This window comes from Centruroides vittatus, unplaced genomic scaffold, assembly GCF_030686945.1.
Source record: "Centruroides vittatus isolate TY-2023 unplaced genomic scaffold, ASM3068694v2 contig_950, whole genome shotgun sequence".
NCBI lineage: Eukaryota > Metazoa > Arthropoda > Arachnida > Scorpiones > Buthidae > Centruroides > Centruroides vittatus.
The window spans coordinates 88,288-113,869 of NW_027122629.1; the positions used below are offsets into that span (position 1 = coordinate 88,288).

Below are 25,582 nucleotides of genomic sequence, written 5' to 3' on the forward strand. Positions count from 1 at the left end.
ATTTAAATATTCAAATGTAATTATAATGTTATTAAAATATTTAAATGTATTTTTAATATCTATTTGATTTTTCTACATTAATATCTACATCTTATAACTGCTAAGTTTTTACCAAAATTAAGTACTTCTAAAAGTAAAAATTAAAATTGATACTGAATTTAAATATATTTTATATTATTTTATTGTATTTTTTATCAAAAATTATTTATTGTTTGATTAGGATAGAAATGTTGAAAGCACTTAGTGATAATGGAAAACAAATTGAATACTTTGAAGAAGATGCAGGTAATTACTGAATAAATAAATTGTTTAATTTATTTGAATTATATCCTAAAACATTGATTGTCATATTAATTTGAAGGGAACTTTATTGATGATTAACTTATCATTACAGAAATTTAGAATAAAAATTTCAGTTTTATTTAGTATATGAATTTATCATATTTATCAATTACTGTTAAAATTTTATTCTGTGAAGTTTTTCATATACAGTATAATTATTTGTTTTTATTATATATATTCTTATATTTCAAAAAATGAATGACTTTGGAAAAATTTTTTTTCAATCATAAAAAAATTTGTAAATGGTTTGTGTTTCAATACTTAATTCAACATGCACTTTAATTTCATAAGCATTTTTTGTTGATTTGCTATTTTGGAATTATTACTCTTTAATTATTTGTGTCAATGTAATTCAGTAAACTGATTTTGCAACATGATTATTGAAAACTCCCAGGCTTTCAATCAACCTTTGTTGATTATATTTCAAACATTTTATTGAAATGTTTGAAGTATGTTCAATAAAGGTTGATTGAAAGCCTTGGTAGTCTTGAAAAGCCAGTTAAGTTGCAAAATCAGTTTACTGAATTACATTGGCAAGCACCTAATTTTTTTTTTTAAATTTATATACTTTTATAATAGTAAATTGTTGATTATTTCTGTGCAATGTTGATAATTTCATACTTGTGTCAAAGTATCAATTATACATTATGTGGGTTAGTCAAAACATTGAGTCTGAGTTTTTTCTGTTGAAAATACAGCACTAACAAATTACTATAAAGAATAGTTATTGATGCATCTGTCTAAAAACTGTGTGGGAATGTGATTGTTTGTTTGGAGCGTACAGAGAAAATGTCATATACTGCTCATCTAGGAGAAAATGGAGGTTGTTTGTGATGCAGTGCTTAAATTATGTTTTTTTCTTGTGGAAAAAAAATTTATGGACGCTTTTGACTTATTGAAACAGCCTATGGCAAAGAATCACTGTTATGATCCATAATATTTCAATGATTTAAAGCATTCTCTGAAGGTTAGGAATCAATCTTGAAGCAGACAGGTCCTCAGAGTCAGAGTCCTATGAGTATGTTGGCCAAGAAAAATATCTCATGCCTCTCTCACAATATAGCTCAGTTTTCTGCAGCTTGTGATTTTTTTCCAATAGTCAGCACTGAGGTCAAAGTTAAGGGAATCTATTTCCTGTTCACAACGACAGTGGTCAAAGCATCAGAGGTGATTCTGAGGACCACCTCAAAAGATAGGCTGTTATAAGTCTTAAACAACTGGCAGAAATAATGGCAGAAGTTCTTTGAATTCTGTGATGAATTTGTGAAAAAAGGACACAGTCACTATGCACTAGAGATATTCTGGTTATTCTAGAATGGTAGAAATTTTTATTACAAGAAATAGTATAAAAGCTTGTCCCTATTTATAAGATTTTGATGTACAAAAATTTTTGAGAATGAGGTAAGTTTGTAAATCAGATTACACTGCAATCTGATTTACGAACCTGAATTATCTAGAAAATGCTTTAAGTATTGAAAATTATTATTTAAAAAATAAATACAATATTTTTTAAATATTTTATCAAAATTATCACACACATTAATTATTTAGATTTTTTAAATTTATGATTGACAAATATACTAGTTCTGTGAATATATCATCAATAAAAATACTGTAGATTTTTTTTATACATTACTATTTTATTTAAAATTGTTTCAGTTTAGTGTGCAAATTTGTATAGGAAAGTTGTTATTATTTTTTTATTTTAAATATATAAAATTTTCAGGGCCTTTCTTGTTGGAATGGATGCCTGAAATAATTAGTGGAAACAGAGTTCAGGAATTTCTTCCACTGTTAGTAAATATGATTAAATGTAATGCTGCTTATTTAGATGAAGATATTATTGCAGGAATAGTAAAGTAAGTATTAAATTTTATAAGTTTTTTAAGTTTTAAACAATTACATCTTAACTACAGCATGCTAAATAAAATAAATATACTGAACAAACCACAAAAATCCTAAGTTATGTCTGGAAATATAAAATGAAAGAACTGCAAATGTTTTCAATCTCCTCCTGAGATCTGCTTCAGGTTTAAAGCTAATTGTTCTATTATAAAGCATTTCAAAATAAATATATTTCTTGTTTTGAAATAATCTATAACAATAAGTTAAAAGATCATATAAAAATGAATGTATGATTAAAATTAGTTTATGATGAAACACAACAAACAACATTTTCAATGGATATAAAATAAATGGTTACATAATATAATAAAGGTATAGTAAAAATGTTTTTTGTTTTTTCTTAAAATTGAGAAAGGTGGTGTTTTTGTTTGAAAAAGTTGCTTAATTTGAACAATAGGAAAATTTTTCTACTTAAATGTTTATGGCAATTCTTTTTGATTTTCTGCTTTATTTGTAAAAAGGTAAACAGATTATAATTCATATTGGTATCCATAGTGTCTTTTCAGATGGACACAGAAACTCCAACTTTGCGCGAGCGGTCACATGCACAGGCAATCGGATTAGAGAGGAGAGGTGTGAGAGATGACTAGAGAGTAATATTGTGATTGACTCGGATACAAGATTAACAACTAAATAACCGGTTTAATTAGCATAAATGGGACACATAAATGGATGATCGAGAGAGTGTTTACAGTTAATTATGTGATGATATAGATACTTTGATAGCAATTGGGTGTCCTTCCAGATTGATGTTCAGACAGTTATTCTGATGGAACGGCAATCCTGAGTGTGGGAGACTTGTATGTTGACGGGGTTGAATGTACTTTTCTTGGAGGGTGAATAATAATCCGTATCGGAGGGTTAACCAATAATTCATGTCGGAGGATAGTTCGATATTTGATGATTCTTTTCTGGGCCGGCACTCAGTTTCTGTCCCCTCGGACTCTCGACGACGATGATGTTTTCCTTGACCTTTTTCCATTTTATATCCCCAAGCCACGTTACTCTTTTTCACCAATAGCAATTTCTGTTATTAGTTCCCTGTGACACATTCGATGAGTTCCCTGGGAAAGGAAACGACTCCGGGGAGAAGATATGATCATCCTCTGGTAATAAAATGGAAAAATGGGGTTTTTTCTGAGATTTAAATAAATGTTGTCTCAGACGAAAAATGAATTTTTTTTTTTGAAATTTCGTCCAGTCCGATTCTCACATACCTATGCTAATATATTTTTTTAAATTCAAAATATTTATCATAATTAGTTAATGATCATTAACTAATTATGAATCATTAATTTAAATCATGAGTGAAAATGCTGCTGTTATTGAAATTAATTTATTACATCATTTTATGCTATTTGGTAATAAAAACTTATGATTTATCAAAAATTTTCATTTTCATAAATTACAGTTCTCATTTTACAGAGATAATTTTTTAAATTCTCTTACATAAAAAATTCAATTATAGATAACACTTAAGTGAAATTACAAAGATTGTGTTTTTACTCAGTAATTTTGGAAGGAGATGGTGATATATTTTGAAAATTGCTTTGAAAACATACTTTTTGTTCAAATGTCTATATTATTATATATTTAGTCAATGAGATTGGTTTTATTTATTTATTGTTCATTATGATGTATTAATAGTTAGGCATTGTAGAATAATAATATGAGACAAATTTGTATATTTTTAATATTGTTAGAAAATTTGGAGTTTATAAAATTAAAAATTTTCTGTTTAAATGTTTAAATTGTTTTGTTTACAGAATTTACAACATAATATTAAACATAGTGTCTATATACATAGATACACACATACACAAATTTTCTCAAAGTTTAAGGATATTTATTTTGAAACATCTCACATTAAATGGCTTGTTTTCATTTCAGTTAGTAAATGTACAGAATTTTACATCTAGTTTGATTTTATGATTTTCAATAGTTTTAGAACTATAATTTAAGTTTTACATATAAATAAAAGTTTATTATACTTGTTGATAAACACAATTTTCAATAAATTTCATATAAATGTATTTTATTACAGCTACACATGTACTCTTTGTGAAAGAACAAACAGTGAAGATGATGTTCAGGTAAAAATTAAAATACTATAATGTTATATAATTTCATTCAGTCTCATATGTATTATTATTTTTTAGCTGTGTCTTCAAGTACTGGATGCAGTAATTTGTTATAGTTATCCACCATCAAATATTATTCCCTCTGTTATAACAACACTTAGTAGAACAGTGAATTTAGAAAAATTTTGCCAAGTCAGTTGGAAGGTATTAGAAATTTTATTTTAATTAATTTTCTGTTCTTTGTATCAAATTTACATAATATATTAATATCATATTTCAAAATTAAACATGATGGATAAGTTATGAAAAAGTCACATTTGTCTGTAGGTATTTGCTAAATCAAAAAAAAAAAAAAAAAATGTATTTCAATGATATTTTTTCCACTGCCAAGTCCAATCAACCTTGCTTATTTTTAAACTATACATTTGTTTAATAGCACTTTTCTTTTCCAAACTGAACAGTTTGGAAAAGAAAAGTGCTATTAAAAACAATAAAACTATAACAACAATAAACTTTCAATATTTGTGATGTTTGCTTGGTTTCTATCACTGATGTCATAAGCCTCCAAAAATGCTCTCATGGACTTGAATGAACAAGTGATTTGGTAAAACTTGGTACTGATTGCCTTGGTTTTATTGTTTTTATCACCACTACCATCTTTCCCTCCTCCATGCAACGTTCATATTTTTCCTCATCCGACATTTCTTTCATACACAGTACAGCAAGTACTCATTTAATATCATTGATAACTTCAAACTGCAACATTAAGTGAAACAGTGTATAATGAAAGTAATATTACTGGAGACTACTTGATATAAATAAAGAGTTAAGTTCTTACAGCATATTTCTGGTTACAAAACATCATCAAACTTCTAATAAAGATCCAAAATACTTCTAATATTAAACGTTGAAATAAATATGAGCTGTACATATATGTAAGAAAGATTAATGTAAACAAGTAAGATAATTATTTTCTCAATTTTGGAGATCAGTGAGTGACTGCAGTTGTAGTGGTGGAGGGTAGGAAGGAAGCTAAATCCTCATTACTGGAGATTGGTAAATATGAGTAATAAAGAATAAATATTTTCAAATGGAAAATTGTAAGGAGCACCTATCATCACACGTTTCAAAAATAAATTATTGGTGATTACAATGAACTGTAGAAGGGCAATGTTTGAATTTAAAATGAATGCAAACAGGGCATGTTTATTTACTTTCAATATTAAATGATGTCTTACATGTTAATATAAATATAAGTTTATGTTATCTGAAAAAAGTGAAAGTATAATGAATATAAATTATATTAATCAAATTTCAAGAAAAGAATCTGGTTAATACTATTCTTATTTGATTGTATATGCAATCTTCAGCATTTATAAACAGTGTAAGTAATTCTTTGAGTGGGAAACTCAAAGAATTACTTACACTGTTTATAAAGAAAATTCACAACAATAACTGTAAATGATTACAAATTTATTTGTATCTGTCCTCAATAATGTTATAATGACATGTTGAGTGAAGACTTGCAGTATATCACTTGGTCCATAGTCATGATAGCATCAAAGTCTATAGTAGTGGTGCCTGATCCCAGCCAAACTCGGTCTTCATCTTGCATGATGTCATCTTAACACTTTCATTGACCTTTGTCATGTCTTACCCTTTTTCATTCTTCATAAAGCCACACTTTACAAAATAGTTCTGGACTATAGATTGGGTCACTCGTTGCCATGTTGGAACAATAAAGCGAACATCTTACAGAGTACTAATTTTGTATGCCATTTACTTTATTGTTTCAGTCTTGAGTCTAGAAAGTTGCTAAATCTCTCAGCAATTTTAGACTTCATAATATTTTGTCACCAAGAAGCATTAAAACTAATTAGATCTGGCAAAACTGCATATATTGACAGGTTTCAATAACTGGACCAGGTTCTTGCCAACCTTCCCCTCCAGCTAGTCTGAGAGATAAGACACATGGAACGTTGCACAGTTAACTGTACAGAGTCCAAATTGCCATTTGCTATACCTAGCTCCAAAAAGTATCAATCACAGTTACTACCATTCATACTTACTAACATTTGTGTGTGCAATGTTGGTCTTTCTTAAAAATAATCAATCCAGGATTAAAAATTCTGACCAATAGTTTCAAGAAAACAATAAATAGAGGAATGATTGATGCAAGTTTAATTTTCATAGTTTTCATAAATGGAATTTGTTTAGGAATCTAGTAATTGAACAATGTTTCTGGGAAAAAAATATATCCAGGAAAGATAGATTAAAGTTTCACTGTACAGTATATTGTAGAAAAGATGGATTGCATAACATCTATGTTAATATTATTATATTTAATAAAAAAAAACATCTTATTTTGTTTAAAATTTAATATTAATTTTTCTAATTAAAAACTAAATTATAAACTATATAATTTTTTAATTACCAGCTCATGAGGAATCTACTAGGAACTTGTTTAGGCCACTATAGTATTTATACAATGTGTAAAGCATTACAGGATATGTAAGTTTTTCTTATAAATATAACATTACTTAATGATATTTAAAATAATGAATATTTCAATTATTCAAATTGTTATAAATAATTTAATACTTTTAATTAAAAAAGAGTAGCTTAGATATTAAATATTAATACTTTTTGTCAAATTTGACTCCATCAATATATCCATTATTGAACTACTGAAACTTTTAGTGTCTTATACATTGTTTTTTTTTTATGTTAAAACATGTGTAAGACACTAAAAGTTCTAGGAATTCAATAAAATGATTTTTGAAACTAAACCATTTCATCATCAAATAACATTAAAAATAACATAATTGAGCAAAAGAATAGATTAATAGTTTGAATAAAATATTTTTCAGAAAAATCGCATTATTCTGCAGTAACACATTAATAGTTTAAATATCTTTTAACAAAATATTTGAATTGTTTATTTCTTTTTTCATTCAAATAATGCTGTTTTTTAATGTGAACTGATGATGAAATGAGTTTAGTCTCAAAATCATTTTATAGTGTAAAAAATTGGATTCCTAGAACTTTTAGTTTTTTATATATATATGGTTTTTAATTAGTTGTTAACTAGAACAAAAATAAGTATTGACTTTTCATATACATCTTATGGACTTTGGTATTTTGGTTTCTGTTCAATTTTTCAATTTTAAAAAATGGCTTTTCTCTCAAGAAAGGTTGCTGATACTGGTTTAGGTCAAACTCTATTTGTATGTCATCAGAGTATGTGTGTGCATAATTTCTATACATGAGATGTGATAATGCATATTCATTGTTTTGTTTCATGTATTTTTATATATATTACATTAATCTGCTTGAAAAATTTGTGCTATCCTTGAGTAAGTAGAATCAGGGTGAGCTCATAGTCTCTCTTTGAAAAAATTTTTTGCCTTATATATATTTGGTTTGTTTCGATTAATGTATTATGCAGTTTAAGCCATATATCTAATGTTGCATAGTGTTTTAAAAAATAGGATGTGTGTCAGATATGTCAGATTGCTTTCTGTGCTCTCTTAAATGCTTCTTGTAATCAATATATATCGTATGTAGATTTGTGATATTTGTGTGTTTACATGTGTTATAGAGTAACTGAATCTATGCATAATTTTTCTATTTCATGTGATATCTACAGCATGATTTTTGTTGTTTTGTAAGAATGCTAGTATCTGTTTTTTAGTACAAGAGGAAAGAATTATATTGTATTCGGAGACATGGGATGATTAGTGGCATAATTTTTAAATTTTATGTTCAACCATGTGCAAAGATGTATCTTTATTCCAGAATTCTGTATGATACTGACATAAAGTATTTTTCAACTTTGTATATCATATGTGTTTATCTTAACATAGAGCATACTTGATATCTTTTGTTTCTTCTTTTTGATCCAATTTACTCTATCCAACAAAAAAGCATTAGACCAAAGGTTCTCTCATTGGATTAGTACATTTTTTTGTCGTCGTTCTGTTAGTGTATCATTAGTCTGTAATTGCGTATGATGATTTTATTATATATTTGTCTATAGAATAATAATTTATTGTTTCTAAAATGAACATATTTTATACTGTTTAAGTCTATGTTTTAGTTATGTTTTTGTTTTAGTACATTGATGTATTCTGCTGTGTGTGTGTGTATTTTAATTTTGAATGTTTTTCTGACTTAATTTATTGGATTTTGTGTTATATTGTTTTGACCATATTTGGTCATATTGCCTAATTTCTAGTATCATTTATTTGTGTTTCTATTCATTTTTGCAAGATAAGCTTATGGTCTTTTTTCAGCTGTCATGATTGTATGGTAGGCTATCACAATGAATGTTTCAGCATAAATAAATATATGTTCAAGCATATGAATCATATATATATAATTGAATGTAATGTGAGATTAATATACTGTAGTGGATGAGCCCATTGTATAATGTCAGAATGACTGGCACCAGTCAGTTTTCAGGAGATCTGACAACTTGGACCATGTTTGTGGGAGGTTTTTTAACCTATTTTTTATGGATAATAGTAAGATTGCTAGATGAAGGATGAGATAGGAGCCTTTAAATTTTTCTTTTGAAAACAAATGTATGTGGAGATCTCTTGTTCACCATGTGATTGACACAGACTACATTTAAATTCAGTGAACATGCATCTCTTCACAGAGAGAGAGAGAGAGCGAAAGATATCTCAGAATAAGTAGATTTTCTAAGAATACTGGGTCATTGAATTGTATATACAATCCCTGGCAAAAAAATATTCAATATTTTTGCCATTAAATTTAGTTGCCATAAAAATCTCTTCTGAAGTTAAGACAAACAAAAATAAATAAATACTAAAGCCAAAATTAAACATAATTACCTTTATTCCACATCTGTATTTAATATTTATTGAATCTAAAAATAATAAATCGAATTTTACAATAGTTGTAAGTGGAAGAGATGCATATTAAAAATAATAAAAAGATAGTAAAATAAAAATGGATTTGTTTCAAATAGTTAGAAAATTAATTAAGAATATAATGTTTGTGTTATTTTACTTTTTCATTTTTCTATACTAAGCTGCATGCCATAGATTGCTGACTTCTGTTTATTTTTAATCTATTGTTTTGGTTATTTAAAGTTCTCTGTGCAGGATCCAAATTTAGTGTGTGTGTATGTTTCAATTAAATATCTCTAATTTGTATCTACTATGTCATTGGTGAGTGTTGTCTATTTTTATCAATGATTGTTGTTGTTTTATCATAAATGACTGTATAATCCTTGGTGTTGTCAAATGTTTGTGTTTTGTTGTTTTATTTTTTACTTACTGTTTATGTGCAAGTGTTATATATGCAGAATTAAGTTTTACAAAATTATCTTTTTTTGGTCAATAATATAGTATTCTGTTATTATAAAATAGGGATATTTTTGTTTAAATTTGTCATTATTGTTATTATTATTATAAGTGGTGGATTTTTCCTGTATAGTTGACACCAGTACCTAATACAGTACTATGCCAGACCAAGGTTAAAGTGTAACATAAAAAAAGCAGTAATTTTTATTTGTGCTATTGATGTGTGTGTCTGTATTTAAGAATTTCCTACATGATGTGTCTATTATGATGGATTTCTATAATGTGGTGTAATGCTGTTGTTAAATCCTAATGTTTTAAGACTTTCGTGTACTGTGCCTCTGCAGGAAAGGATTATAGGCATGAGAATTACCTTATCTGTTCTCCAGAGTTCTTTTATTTTGTGGACAAGTTCTGCATATTTGCTAATTTTTTTTTTCTGTGTATGTGTTTTGTATGTTGTGCATGCTTCAAACAACTATGTCTGTTGTTATTATTAATTGAGTATAAGTATATTGTTATCTTTTTTTCAGAAGTAATTATGATGATCCAACATTACTTCGAGGAACCATATTTTTTGTGAGCATGTCTTTATGGGGTAATAAGAGGGTTCAGTCTTTAGAAAATACAATGTCAGCTGTTTTGCCATCCTTCTTAATGGTATTGTATATATTGAAACAAAATTTTTAAATTTCATATTAAGAAATTTAATTAAATCTCTTAATTTTTCAAAATATTTAAAAAATGATGTATAAAAGATATACTAAGACAATTTTAATAAATCGAGTTTCTTCTTATTTTCCCTTAAGTTAAAATGTACTTTTTATAATTTTCAAAATATATCTACTTGTATATATACACTCTAATGTTTATAATATATATTTATACACTGTAACTTAAAATACACTTAAAATATATTTATACACTCTAAAATATAATAGTAATTGAATATAGAAGTATTTTATAAGCAACGTAAACAATTTTAGTGATATAAAATTAACATATTTCTGAATTCAATTATTATTAAGTGAAAGAATGAAAATAAAATTCATAAAATAAAATATTGCATGAATTATATTTCTTATAAAATTATACTTAAGCATTATGCATTTGTCGATATAACGTAATTTGAGTAAAATGTACTAGATGATTGTAATTAAAGAGCGCTTATTAATTTAAAGATATTTAGCAGTCTAAATGCAACAAAATTTGGTATTTTGATATTTCCATTTAAAAAAATAGTAGTATTAAAACTCACTATTAAAACACTTTTGGCTCTGCAAACAGTAAAAAAAGTAGTTCCTTTTGCATAAAGACATGTATTGCAGACAAGTTTTGGGTAGTGGCCACAATGGTTGAATGCCATTATCAACTATGACCATCACCTTGATGGAATGTTCATTTCTTGTTAAACATTTTATGAAAACAACAGCAATGCTCTAGCTGTGCTTCAGGAATTCTGCAATTGTAAGAATTTATGTTAAAGACTATGACTCCACAAGCTCTTGGGAAAAATGATGATTTGATTTGAGGAAACTGGATGTCTAGGAGATCAACCCAGTTGAAAGTGCAAAACTATTACTTTACTAGTCATAGATGATGATACCACAGTTGTTGAAGAGTCAATGAATAATGTTGCAGGTTCCACAGCAGCTGGGTGTATTTTATGACACAGTGTGGAGTATTGAGTATTGAGAAAGTTGGTATATTATTTTCAGCCATAACTAGCAGTTGCTTGTCACCAACAGGAGAATCTGACTGACCTTTCCTTTAAACTTCCTTACCAGAATAGAAGTGGATGCATCAAGGCCATGGAAGATCCTGTGGTGAGGCATATTTTTATCTCTGGAATAGTGAACACCTGTAATTGTTGCATTTGGACCAGAGAAAATACACTTGTTTTCCAGCATATTTCACTGCATTTGTCTAAAGTTAGTCTGATGTGGGTTGATAATCACATTTATTCTTGGACCATTCTTCTTTGAAGAAGCTAGTCCCATTGGACTTGTGGCATATGCTGTGTGTGTGAGATCTTGACTGAAGACCAAAAAATTGTTTTATATAAAAATGTTCTTAGTGAAAAAACATTGTAAGAAAGGTCATTTTATGTGAGAGAATAAAATGAAATTGAACCTTTTTTTCTATGATTGCAAAAACAGAAAAAACAAAATATTTAATGAAACCAAATGTCACACGAGTGCAGCTGATAATATTTATAACTGAGGTAAAAACGCTAAACTCTAAGTTATTGGTGGATATTATGGCAATTCAATGAACATTTCTGGCTGGTGTCCAATCTTTAAAATTCAGTCTCAGATAGCCCTAGCAAAAATCTAGGGAACAATTGAAAAGGGCTAAGATGGAGATCCTGACCAACCAGAACATCTGATCAGAGATGCAAACCCTTTAAGAAGTCCAAACTCAAGGTTAGAAGGGCAGATCCCACCAAGACAGAGCTTCTCCTGCTAAGACAGTGAACTTTATCCAAGTGATATGGGGATTCTCCTGTCAGTGGACTATACTCGTAGAACAGTGATCTGCCAACAAGGAGTGACAAACCATAGGAACTTTATTGCTGTACTGAACGTGACCCATCACTCTCGTCCAGACACTTTGCATCATGCCAGATTAGTTTTAAGGAGATTTCCTAGACCTATGTAAGATGTATTTTGTATTCAAATAAATGAGTGTTAATTATAAATGGAGTTCTTGCTTCAATGTCTAATGTCACCACCCACATACGCAGTTCACACCTTCTCACCATCCTGAATGACACCTCCCCCTTAATTAGGGGAATGTTGATCATGACACTAGACAGATATCGATTCTGTGATAAGACATCATGAAGATCCTCATATGTGACAAAGCAGAGATTCTGAGAAATGCTCTGAACTTATGTTATATCCCAACTGCAACAGCAACTGTGCCTTAAGGCAGTATATTGAGGTGCTCTATCTTGCCTGAAAATGCAATCACTTTCATGCAAGATGTGTGCCTCTCCATGTCAAATGCTGCATACAGCAGTTTCTGGAACAACTGCTGTACTAATAAGAGTAATTAGTCATGCATTTCCTAGTGCCTGTCATCTTATTCTCCAGATCTTAATCTGTGATTTTTAGTTTTTAGATGCTTAAAAAGTGTAGTTTATGGGAGATGTTGAAAATTTGGTAGCCTTGGAAGACAGTATCTAATTAAATGTGAGAAGAATCTCAGAGAATCAATAATGGTCAGCTTTTGAACACACTATTCATTGTCTTCAGGTTTTATACCTTTTGAATGGGGACCACATTGAGCATAGTATCCCCTACATTGCTAAAGTTTCTATATAGCATGAGTATCTTGTACAAATGAAATGTTTGTAGTTTGCAATGTCAAAAGTACCATAGTACTGAGTTTTGGTACTAATCTATTTTAGATACTACGTTTCATTTTTTTTTCATTTCTCTTAATTTTGCAAAATCTTTTACAGTCTGTAGTATTATCATTATGTATTATTAATAAAATAACAGTACTACAAACTAATTATATTGTACTACTACAATAATAATAAACCATCAGATAATAAATAAATAATAAAATCAATGGGATCGATTAATCTGATATTAAAATTAATAAATTCTAAGAAATTTTTCTTTTAAAAAATTCCGAGAACTACAAGTGAAATACACTTTTTAATTCCGATTTCTACAGAGTCAGAAGACAGAGAAAGACCAGTAAATTACTTTCACTATTTCTTACTTTATTTTATCCATATATATTTCGCTTAACAGCCTCTTCAGTGGATTACTTTCACTTTTTAATTCCGACTCTGTCGAAATCGGAATTAAAAAGTGTATTTCACTTGTAGCTCTCGGAATTTTTTAAAAGAAAAATTTCTTAGAATTTATTAATTTTAATAATAAACCATATGATCAATCCATATATTCATCCTATTCATATCTAATAAATTTATAATATTAATTTTTTAATAATTCAAATAATTGTCAGGTTTTAGATTGTCCAAATGATATTGTTGCGTATGAAGTCATGCTTGGAATTCAACGTCTTCTGGAACATTCTAGTAAAGAATTATTAGGGATGACTTGGGATCTTATACTTGAGATTATCAATAAATTACAAGCACATTCTGAGGTATTTTTAGTTAAAATGAGTCTAAAATTATTTGTTAAGAATTACTGATGAGTGGAATGTATTTTTAATTTATTTTTTACATTATTTAATTTTGTTTTATCTTTCTTAATTGGATTGATTATTGAATTTTATTTTATTCTGTTTAGAATCTTCCATCGAATATTTCATCCAGATTATCAGTTAATGTTCATGATCTTATAACTACAATTGAACAACTTCATGATGCAGGTGTATATAAAGGATCTGTAGATAGATTATTTGAAATAATAGAGAAATCTCCTCATATTCCTGTAAGTCCAAATAGATTTTAAAATAATTTATGAAGTATTAAATAATTTTTTAAAAATTTAATTTTTATTGAAGGAACAATCAGTATTACGATTAATTGATTATAAAACTCAATTTCTACATTCAAGTCAAGAAAATTGGTTAAATAATATAAATCAACTTATGATGAAATATTTTAGGTAAGTGTTAGATCTTTAGGTTTAATTTCAATTTATGAAAATAAGGCAAATTAAAATTTGAATAGATGAATAAATGTATCAATATATTGTTGAATCAGAGATTGGAAAATTAGAATTATAAATATTTAATTATTATATTTTAATAATAAAAATAGCCAAGATAATAAAATGTTTTTTTTTTAATTAAAAAAACTAAATTAACTTTTTGTGATTTTTATTTTAGATAAAAATATATTCATGCATATAACAAATTTATATATGATATAATATCAGTTAAATATTTAATTTAAAGTAACTTTTGATTCACAAACACAAGGTGCATTATTGTTTCAACACTAGGCAATATTTCATTTTATTTAGTTGATATGGGTTACATGTATGGTACCACGTTTCAGGCAATGCCCCTCCTTAGTCAACATAGGGCTTTTATCTGACACAGAAAGCATACACATTTATAGGACTCACGTAATGCTATTCAACTAAATAAAACGGAATATTGCCTAGTGTTTAAACAACAAGTCACCTTGTGTTTGTGAATCAACAGAATTAAACAACACAGTTTCGGAAGAATAAAATTAAAGTAACTTTTTAAAAAATATAAATTAAAAGTTTTTTTAAAATTGAAATTTAGCATTTATGTATATAAATAGCTAATGCTTAATTAATTTAATTTCCAGGAATGAAAAAAGAACAATAATCAGATCCAAAGTTTTAAGTGTTCTTTCTGATGTATTTATTACAAATAGATATTTATATGAAGTAAGTACAAAAAAAACTTTTAAAGTAAAATTTAGGTTACATGAAATAAATGTAACAATTTCATGGACAATCATTGAAAATTATATATTTTTAACAAGTATTATTATAAAATAGTAAAGATATGTTTACAATTTTAATTTTATTTGCTAAATTTATTATTAATTATTACTAACTAAGATTTGTGAGGCTCTGGACTGGGTTCAAATTCCTTACCAAGATTTTCTGCAGAATTTTTGGAATTGAATAGAAAGAACAAAAGCCAAGAGAGACATAAAATATTTTTGTTTAAAGTTTATGCAGTAGATGAACTGATATAAACAATATAAATTTCAAGATCAGTCAGCTGTTGGGATTGGAATTTAGCATCAAATTAAACATTTATGTTAACCTCACCCACAGCCTGAGTTGGTCTCAAATTACCCCTGCAAACAGGTATGAGACCAATTAGAAAGCATGGATGAGGAACCAAGATCAATCAGGATGAGTAATAGAAGGGCCAAAGGCCAAAGTAATAGTTTGGCCCTTCTATCTGATTGATTTCAAAGACACAAGGTTCCTGATTTTGACAGATTTCCTTTAACAATTCTCTTTCAATCACACCTGTGAGAAATTTGATTTTCAACAGGTCTCTCTTTCTTTCTCAGTGACACTGAGACTTCTCCCAATCAAGTTCACTGCCTGGATGACCAGTCTGCATGTAAGACATTAGGAAAAAAAATGATATCTTAAAAGATTTAAGATATTTTTTTTTCTAATGTTAGCTCTAATAAACTGTTCCATTCACAGTCAATTATCAAATAATGATCTGTATAATAATAATAATTTTTTGTTAATGTTAGAGTAAATTGGTCAAGTAAACAACAATTGAAAATATATCTTAAAAAATTTAAGATATCATATTTTCAATTGCTGTTTACTTGACCAATGAAATTGTGCCATTTCATATCATCAGAGTATCATAATAAACATGGAAATGGTTGACTTAAATTAACCAAATTCTTTATATGGTTTTCATTTTAATGTTTCTTATAGTATTTGATTTATTTAACAGCAAAGGTTATTGTACATAACAATTTATCATACCAAGTGACCAATCTAACACATTTTAAAAATTCTATAAATTGTGTACAGTAGAGAAATAAAGAATTTTTAAAATGTGTTAGATTGGTCTCAGAAGCAGTTATAATGTGACTGATTCCAAAAAACATTACTTTCTTAAAACTGACAACAGGCAAGCCAGTTTACTAGGTAAGCAGAAATGGGATTCTAACATTAGAAATATAGATAGTTCTGAGGATTTATCAGAACTTCTTTCCTCTCTTAGATTAGTTTTCAAGAACAATTTATCTAATTAGGAAAGCAAGAAAAATAGGCCAGAAACTAGAAGTCAGGAGAATTTCAAAATTTTTATCAAATTCTGGGAGAATTGGCAATTTTATTTATTAGTCAGGTAATTGTAAATCAGAGAGCAACTGTAATACAATGCAGCAAATTTTTTTAGTATTTGCATAATTTCTCTAAGGTGTTGCAATATTTTATGATTCAAAGGCATGTCATAACAAAAAGTTAACATAGCATTAAATAAATTCATTTTTTAATTTTAGCACATTTTGTATGTAACAATGTTTTTTACTATATATTTTTATATCATGTTAAAATATATGCAAATATGTATTAAATTTTAGTAAAAGCATAAAATTATTCAAATCTCAAATTTAGTCATATGTCGTAATAAAAATACACTCAAACCTGTTTTTGTGAGGTCTTTTTTTGTGCGATTTTTTTTTTTTTGTGTGGTATATGAATTTCAATCAAATTAGTATACCGCACAAAAACAGGTTTGAGGGTATGTAATACACATTAAAATAACAAAATAATAAGAGCAAAATGCCTTTGATTTTATTATATATCTTCAGTATGTCTGATGAAACACGATTCTAAATTTCATTATCTGAAAACAGTGCTCAAATTTAAAGAACTCTAACAATTGTTGCTATGATAACAAAAATAAAACACTTACAAACTTTTTAATTATAATAATGTTAAATAACAAATTTCTCCATTACATTAAACCAGCGGTTCCCAACCAGTGGTCCGCAAGAGCTAAAATATGGTCCGTGAAAGATTTAAAATTTTTATTTATTTTAAATTATTATTTCCATATTGATACAAACTGAATTTAATTTTTACTAAAAATGTTATGTTTTTTATTATAATGGTACTGTTAAAGCAAAAGTCTTGAGTTTAACGATTACTTATATTAAAAGTTTTGATTAAAGTTTATTTTTCTTAAACCTTGTGGTCCCTGCTAACAACAATGAAATCAAAGTGGTCCCTGGTCAAAAAAGGTTGGGAACCGCTGCATTAAACAATTAAAATAATAAAACAATAAACTAAAATGAAATTATATAGCTTTAACAATATCTGCAATATAAAAATGTAAGAGAAATAACACCAATATTTCAAAACTTAATTTATATTTAATAACTATTATATTTGTTAATGTATTTAATTAATATTATTTTAATTGTTTCTCTTTTAGGATGAATTAATAGAAAACATAGTCTTGCCTTTTTTATCACATTTGGAACTTGATCCTGATATTATCATAAGAACAGATGCTGTTCATCTTTTAGTTAAAATTATTCAGGATTGTTCATCAAAAAAATGTCTGGATTTATTAGATATCATTGAAAAGGTTGTTTTAGTAAAATTTAAAATAATTTTTTATTTACTTAATTTAAGATATTTTTAAATAATTTATTAATATATTAGGTAATTAGAAAAGCATTTGATCAATTTCATTTGGTTGGAACAAAAGATCCTTCTGATACAGTTCTTGTAATAAATGAAGATGAAATCACTGATGTGAAAACTGCAATAATTGGACTGATTGAAACTTTTAAAGTATGATTTTATTTTTAAACATTAGTTATTATAAGATATAATAAATATTCTTTTATAAAAATGATAGTTTTTAGAAAGCAACATAAATGATTTTATCAACAATACTGTGATCAGACATATGCACATGTATAGGCTATACAAAATAATGCAATTTGAGATTTTGTACATAGGTAATTCTTGATTTATTAGTCTTGAAGATACATTAGATTTACACTTTAAATGTGATAAAGGAAATATTTAGCACTTATGTTTCAAGATGTTAAACATGTGAAGAACATAGAAACAACATTCATTGTATTTATAACAGTCAACCAATATGATTGTTTCTTCAGTGGTGCCTTGTACTTCAAATTTAATTCGTTCCAGGAGGCTGTTTGAATTGTTCAAAGTCCAAATCAGTTTTTTTCATTAGAAATAATGGAAAGTGAATTAATTCATTCCCAAACCTAAATGATACTCATTTCAATAAACTTAAAACAGCAAATACACATAATTTAAGATAAAAATGATAAAATTAAATACCCTAATAATTAATTAAAACACAAAAACAATAAACAAAATATTTTGAAATTTAGCGACAATACAAAAATATCACATTTTTGAGTCCATCCTTTCATCCAATTTCACACCAACCACAGAAGTAACAGTCATAGTAGCTCGAAGAAAAACTTCGTTAAAAAGACAATTAATAGCAGAAAAATTTTTTTTACAAAGTTAAAACGATATCAGACATCAGCCTTTCATTGCAGGATCTGACGCCTTTACATTAAAAACAAAAGTATAATTTTCTTACCATACTATCAAATCTTTAGCTTTTATAACTAGTCTGGCCCTCTAGTGGTGGTTCTGAGTGTGATATTTTTGTATTGTCATTAAACTTCAAAACAGAAGACATCCAAGAGTTATTATGTAAACATGTAAATGAAGTTAAGAAACTAGGAACCACCACTAGAGGGCCAGACCAGTTATAAAAGCTAAAGATTTGATAGTATGGTGAGAAAATTATACTTTTGTTTTTAATGTAAAGGCGTCAAATCCTACAATGAAAGGCTGACGTCTGATATCGTTTTAACTTTGTAAAAAAAATTTTTCTGCTATTAATTGTCTTTTTAACGAAGTTTTTCTTTGAGCTACTATGACTGTTACTTCTGTGGTTGGTGTGAAATTGGATGAAAGGATGGACTCAAAAATGTGATATTTTTGTATTGTCATTAAACTTCAAAACAGAAGACATCCAAGAGTTATTATGTAAACAATAAATAAAATATGTTAATACTGTGTAATAAAATGAAAATTGCATTTACTAGTCATACATCATTGATTTTAACATCTTAAACGTGGCCACCAGATTTGCCACACTTGTACTGCTGTTATGCTTCTTGATAAGTTCCTTTTCACCTCAATTGTCAATATTACAATCTTTCTCTTAGACTTTATTGCTTCCATATCTTCTTGCATGCCGTGGTTAATAGGTAAAGATTATATTGGGTTGAATTGAAAGTTTTTGCATATTTTTAAGTTAAAATTCATAACATAGATATATGATTAATTATAAGTTTAACACAATATTGCTTATTTGAGAAGCTTGTTTAGAAGCTTACTTTAAACTTTTTACTTCACATTTTGTTTGAATAAAATTAAGTTGAAATTTCTTCAGATAAAAAACATATTGGGCATATTATGCTTTTAGTTTTGGAAAGATTATAATGCCACACAAACAGTAGAAAAATGTAAAGTGTATGGGGGAAGATTCTCCTAAAGTTTGAACATGTCAAATGTGATTTAAAAAGTCCTGTTCAGGAAATTTTGAACTAAAAGACACGAAATGTATGGGTGCCCAAAAAATGGCAAAAAGAGAGTGTTAAAAATTGATGATTAACACAAATGTAGTGGGTGATCGGTTAACAAATAGTTCGGATAGCAAACAAATCAGATAATGAACCCTTTCACAAGAGATTTTTATGTTCAGACAATGAACATTTCACAGAACAACATAAAAAGAAGCGACAGAAAATAATGAATACCAATTGATTTTTCCTTGTCTTCAGATAACAATTCAAAACCTTTCAAAGCATGGGAGATGTTGGCATCGACGCTCAACCTGATACCGATCAGATAGTATTCCTCCGAATTTTGAAACTCCCCTTTGTAATTTTAGCCTTTTGTTTACCTTTCTGACAAATAATTTTTTATAGTCTTAGCAAGACTGTTGGGCAGGTACTAGTTAAGTTCTGCATCGGTTTTTATTTACAAAAGGCGAGTTCAACTGTCCTGTCGGATATTTGTTAACAATTTAAAACCACATTTTGAATTTCATCCGGGCCTAGAATTTAGACAATTTTTTGTGTACTAGTTTTCTGTTCTCTGAAGTTTTGTAAGTGCTTTTCTGGTTTTTATTTAAAAAAGAAACTGATAATATTTTGGAGCCTAAAAAGAGTTGAATTTCAAGAACTGTGCTGACTGTAGAAACCAAGCAAAGAAATAATAACCAAGGTAGATAGTGGGCAGAAGATGTCTAATGTTGCTAGGCAATATAGCTTGAACAGATCTACAGTAAGCACAATCTTAGCTATGAAAGACATATCAAGAAGACAAAAGGAGTAATGAAAATCACATCTGAGAAATAAAGAGCATTGAAGAGCTTATAATGGAACCTGAAACTGATGTGACAACAGGAGAACTCAAATGAAGAACACCAAGAAATTCAGCGAGATGTGTTTTCTTCTGAAAAAGAGGAAGAAGAGGACCAATGATGACATCTACTATTAAAGATCTTTTGAAGAAGTGGGAAGATGTCACAACAAGGTCATCCAAATGGCATCCAAACCAGGTTGAGGTTAATAGGCTTGGGGATCTCTAAAATGACAATGCTATTGATTACTTCCAAAAAAGCCTAAAGAGAGAACAGCAATCAACATTGGACAGATTCTTTAACATCAACAAACGGAAAAAACATGACTAATAAAAATGCAAGACTGTGTATAATGTATTTTTATTATTACATATAAATAAATGTAGTAAGAAAGTATATATTTTTGATTTTTTGGGATCTCCAGAACGAATTAATCAAATTCCCATAAAAACCTATGGTAAATCGATAATCGGTTAACAAACAATCCGGATAGCGAACAAAGTCTTGTAACAGATTATGTTTGTTAACCGATCACCCACTGTATATATAACTAAACATACCAAAAATAAAGTGAAAAAAGCACTGAAAACATGCAAGAGTGAGAGACAACTTAGGTGTACAACTGTTTGTATTTACACTTTGAGTACATTTTTTCACTTGTGCACAGTTCAAATTTTGAAACCGCATTCAAACTGAGGTAAATTTTTTGTTGAATTTAGCAATCAAATTCTGAAGTGTTCAAGTTAGAGTTGTTTGAAGTATGAGGTACCACTGTACTGTTCATTATTCAAGCAAATTACATTATAAATTTTGTATTATGCAAATGTTTGTTGTTGTTGAGATAAAAAAAAAACAAACATTAAATTTTATTATTAGTTGGCTAAAAACATGACTGAAACGTATATATTGATAAAACAATTCTATGAGAATGATGCTCCTGTCATTTTGATAGTATTCAGAATTTATTTAACATTTCTTCTCTTACTTTTGAGTTGGGACTAATAATCTTGTATCTTGATCTAAGATTTTACTTACATAACTAACCATTTCTCATAATTTCACACCGATACCTTTAAATGCCACATAATTTTAATTATACTTTAATGTTTTATGCCATTTTTAATGACCTTCAAGGAATTGATTTATGGAATGGAGAAGAATGAAGAATTGAATCAAGGAATCAGCGTCAAGGAATAAAGAATTGATTCAAAAGAAATAGATTCTTCCTTTTGAAAAATTTTGTATTAAGTTGTCAGAATTTATACTTCAGTGCTACTCTTGCAGTAGTGGTATCAGTTTTATCAAATTTAATTACCTAATTTTCACAATGTATAGTTTATGTTGCTTTCATATGCATCACTTATATATAAATACTTTTAGCAGAATATGCGAATATTAAGTTTTCCCCCAGTAATATCCTAAGTAGCAATAAATTAAAACCAACTTCCTTATCAAACCAATATTATTTGTTTTTAATATTTGATCAATAAATTTATTAATGAAATTAGTAATAATATGCTGTTGATTTTATGTAAATTAAATTTTTTTGTGTTCAAGGATGTTTATAATATAATAACAATGTAATGCTTGTATGTTAATTAATATTTAAATTCTTAAGAATATAACAGAAAATTAACAAATTAACAACAATGACTTAAATATTTAAATTTTTTTTAATTATAATGATTTTAATATTTTAATAAAATTATAGATATATTGAAAAATTTTTCAATATTTTATACTTTACACGATAATATATTTTATTTATTCTGTTTATAATATTGTTTTTTTATGATGTTTTTCAATAGAAAAAATTGCATCTTCTTCCATCTTCTCATGCAATTTGTTTGTATAAAATGCTGGTGAAACACATTCAGTCGCATTATAGCAGCTCAACTGTATTAGAACAAACCGGAATTATCAGGAGGATGGTAATAATAAATTACTTTTCTTGAAAATTATCTTTAATTGATATCCATGTATCTTCAAAAAACTATCAACAAATAAAAGATAATGAATTAATTTTGATATTTTCAAGATGATATAATTCAGAATTTAAAATTTTGATTTTCCCTGAAGATATGTTACAATTTTTTGATTTTTTTTTTTTTTAAATTAAACTTATTAATGCACCAATGATGATATTAAAATTCTGAATTGTTTATTAAATATAGATTTTGATTTATAATTTGTATAATTGGTGATTTAGCATCTGAATTGTAAATAGTTATAATTTGTTTAGTTTATTTTAATGAAATTTAATACTTTAAAAATATACATTTTTATTATCATACTTACATTATTATTTTTATATTTAAACTTTCAGGTTATGCAATTTTACTGGAAAGAACTAATTTAAATAGATACAGAATAAAAAATTTGAAGGTTAATTGAAATTAAATCAGTTTCATTACAACAAATAATTGCTTTTAATTAAAAATTTTGGTCAGCAATATTTACATTAAAATATAAAATATATAGACATATAAATATATTTAAGCTACAAAATGTCTTCATTTTCTGTTGTTCACAACACTAGCAGCAGTCCAAAACAATTTTCACTTACGGAGACTTTTTATTTGAGGTTGTGCCTCTGCAAAAAAATGCAAAATGAATAAAGATGTCCTCTCAAATAAAAAGTCATCACCTTAAGTGAAAATTGTTTTGGACTGTTGCTGGAGTTGTGAACAATAGAAAATGAAAACATTTTGTAGCTTCAGTATGTTCGTATGTTTATATATATAATATTTTAATTTGATTGTATCTTTTAATATTTACATGACTGCTGTTTAATATAATACAGTAGAATCTTAATTAATTATCTGAGGTAAGGTTGTCTGATGCTACTTCAGATAACTGAAAAATTTGATAAAACAGAGGTTGCAGCCATTTCAGATTAAAAATTATAAAAAATTACATGGTACATCACTTTTAAATCTCTTCTTGCACATTAGTGAATTTAATCATATATAAAAATAATAATTTTCATTTATTATATAGCTAATACATAAGAGTAGAAAGGTGTATTATTGTATTCATGTTTTAATATGAATGAGTCATCTCATATTGAAGTTAAATAATAAAAGGTAACAGAAACAAATTTTTTTTTATTATATCATTTTGAACTTTCTTTTATGAATTACAATATAAGAAACGTAGTGTATTAACTTACAAAATTTGCCTTGAAAAGTGCAAAACCTTGGTTAATCAGTACTCAGATAATTAGTGTTCTACAGTATTACAGATTTTAGATTATATATTATTGTAGTATTGCAAGTTATAAATTTTTAATTTTCAAAATACAATAAAATTTTATTAATTTCTTTATGACTCTTCAGTGATTTAATATATATACTGTACTTGTTTATATTATTTGATTTTAAATATTTTTAAGCTTCCTACTACAGTTAAACTTGGTTAATTCAAAGTTCAAGGGGAGAGCAAACTAATTTGAATTTTGGATAATTCAAATTAAACAATTTCATTAATAATTATTAAGTACCGTATTTTACGGACTATAAGACGCACTTTTTTTTTGAAAAATTGCCTCCGAAATTCAGGTGCGTCTTATAGTCCGTAACGTCTTATAAATATTTTTTTTTTTAAATTGTTTAAAAATTAAGGTGCATCTTATAGTCCATAGTGTCTTATAGTCCGTAAAATACGGTAATACCGATATAGTGTAATTACTTTGGTTGTCACATTTTCTTGTCAAGCTTAATTCACACTGAGAGCAAATCACTGGTGAAATTGAAAAAAAAGAGCGAAAAATACATCATACATGACATTGTTTTACAAATTACTCAGAAGTTTGAAACTGTTGAACTTATTTGCTAGCAAAAAAATGTTGCCACTTATTACAGTGCCTTTGTTGTCAGATGTTTCTAGTAGTTTTTAAGATGGTTATAAAATCATCACACAACAGAGATCAGGTCAAAATTAATGTGATATCAATCATACCCTTACTCAGCAGAATTAAATAAAAACTTAATCAAACACCTTAATGTTCGCTGAGAGATTTTTAATGTAACGAACGAACGTTTTCGGTCTATTCAACAGACCATCATCAGGTTAGAACATACGAAAATGGAATACATTATAAATGGAACATCACGTATAAAATTCAAAAATACCAAAAAAATTTTGGTATTTTTGAATTTTATACGTGATGTTCCATTTATAATGTATTCCATTTTCGTATGTTCTAACCTGATGATGGTCTGTTGAATAGACCGAAAACGTTCGTTCGTTACATTAAAAATCTCTCAGCGAACATTAAGGTGTTTGATTAAGTTTTTTAATGTGATATCCTTGCAATTCTCACTTTTTAAACATTTTTCTCACCCAACATCATTTTCTTTTTAACATGTCTTTTGGTTTTTGTAACAAATATGCAATAGTGGTTAAAAACAATGTGGGAAGTGTGTTTTTACTGATGACGTTTCTCTCTTGCTTGTAAATTATTGACTGCTCAAAATTCGCAATTGCTTTCCATTTTATGCAGTCTAGACCAGATTTGCATTCATTGTTTGCTTTTTGCTATTTACTCAGTGTGAAATAAACTACTCCAGCTTCAAATTTATAAACACTAGTAATTCCTGAAATATGAGGATATCTTCAAATTATCAAAAAATTTTGAATTAAACAGGTAATTTTTAAATTGCATCAATAGGAAATTCAAGGAGAATTTGTAGAATTTGAATTATTCAAAAATTCAAATTAACGAAGTTTGACTGTAATGAATCTATCTAGTCCATAGTTCATATCAAATCCAAAATGTACCGATTCAAAAATAATAATAAATGAAGTTTACATTGAAAAAATTAATGAGTGTTGGATGGATATATTTTTAATTTCATGATTTTAATAACAATAATAAGTCTTTAATTGCCAATTGTATAAAATTTCAGATATTAGAATTTTTGCTCAAACTTCGCGTCAGTTCACGTAGACAACTTGGTATAGCAAATGACAATAAAATAGAGTTCAGTGCGTATCTTCTGTGTGCATTAAAGTGAGTTATTAAAG

The 25,582-nt window shown here is 27.4% G+C and overlaps 1 protein-coding gene across 2 annotated transcripts in view; it reads left to right on the top strand.

The window, feature by feature from the left end:
• gig (tuberin) overlaps positions 1–25,582 on the top strand; it is an 83,642-nt gene that overhangs the window by 20,130 nt on the left and 37,930 nt on the right. For both annotated transcript variants that reach the window (XM_067282278.1, XM_067282279.1), the window contains exons 7-20: positions 221–285; positions 2,069–2,201; positions 4,292–4,340; positions 4,407–4,532; positions 6,766–6,839; positions 10,192–10,318; positions 13,646–13,789; positions 13,936–14,079; positions 14,153–14,256; positions 14,934–15,015; positions 17,558–17,713; positions 17,791–17,922; positions 22,363–22,485; positions 25,465–25,568. In XM_067282278.1, coding sequence (XP_067138379.1) covers positions 221–285; positions 2,069–2,201; positions 4,292–4,340; positions 4,407–4,532; positions 6,766–6,839; positions 10,192–10,318; positions 13,646–13,789; positions 13,936–14,079; positions 14,153–14,256; positions 14,934–15,015; positions 17,558–17,713; positions 17,791–17,922; positions 22,363–22,485; positions 25,465–25,568 — 1,563 coding nt within the window. The remainder of the gene's footprint in view (positions 1–220; positions 286–2,068; positions 2,202–4,291; positions 4,341–4,406; positions 4,533–6,765; positions 6,840–10,191; positions 10,319–13,645; positions 13,790–13,935; positions 14,080–14,152; positions 14,257–14,933; positions 15,016–17,557; positions 17,714–17,790; positions 17,923–22,362; positions 22,486–25,464; positions 25,569–25,582) is intronic.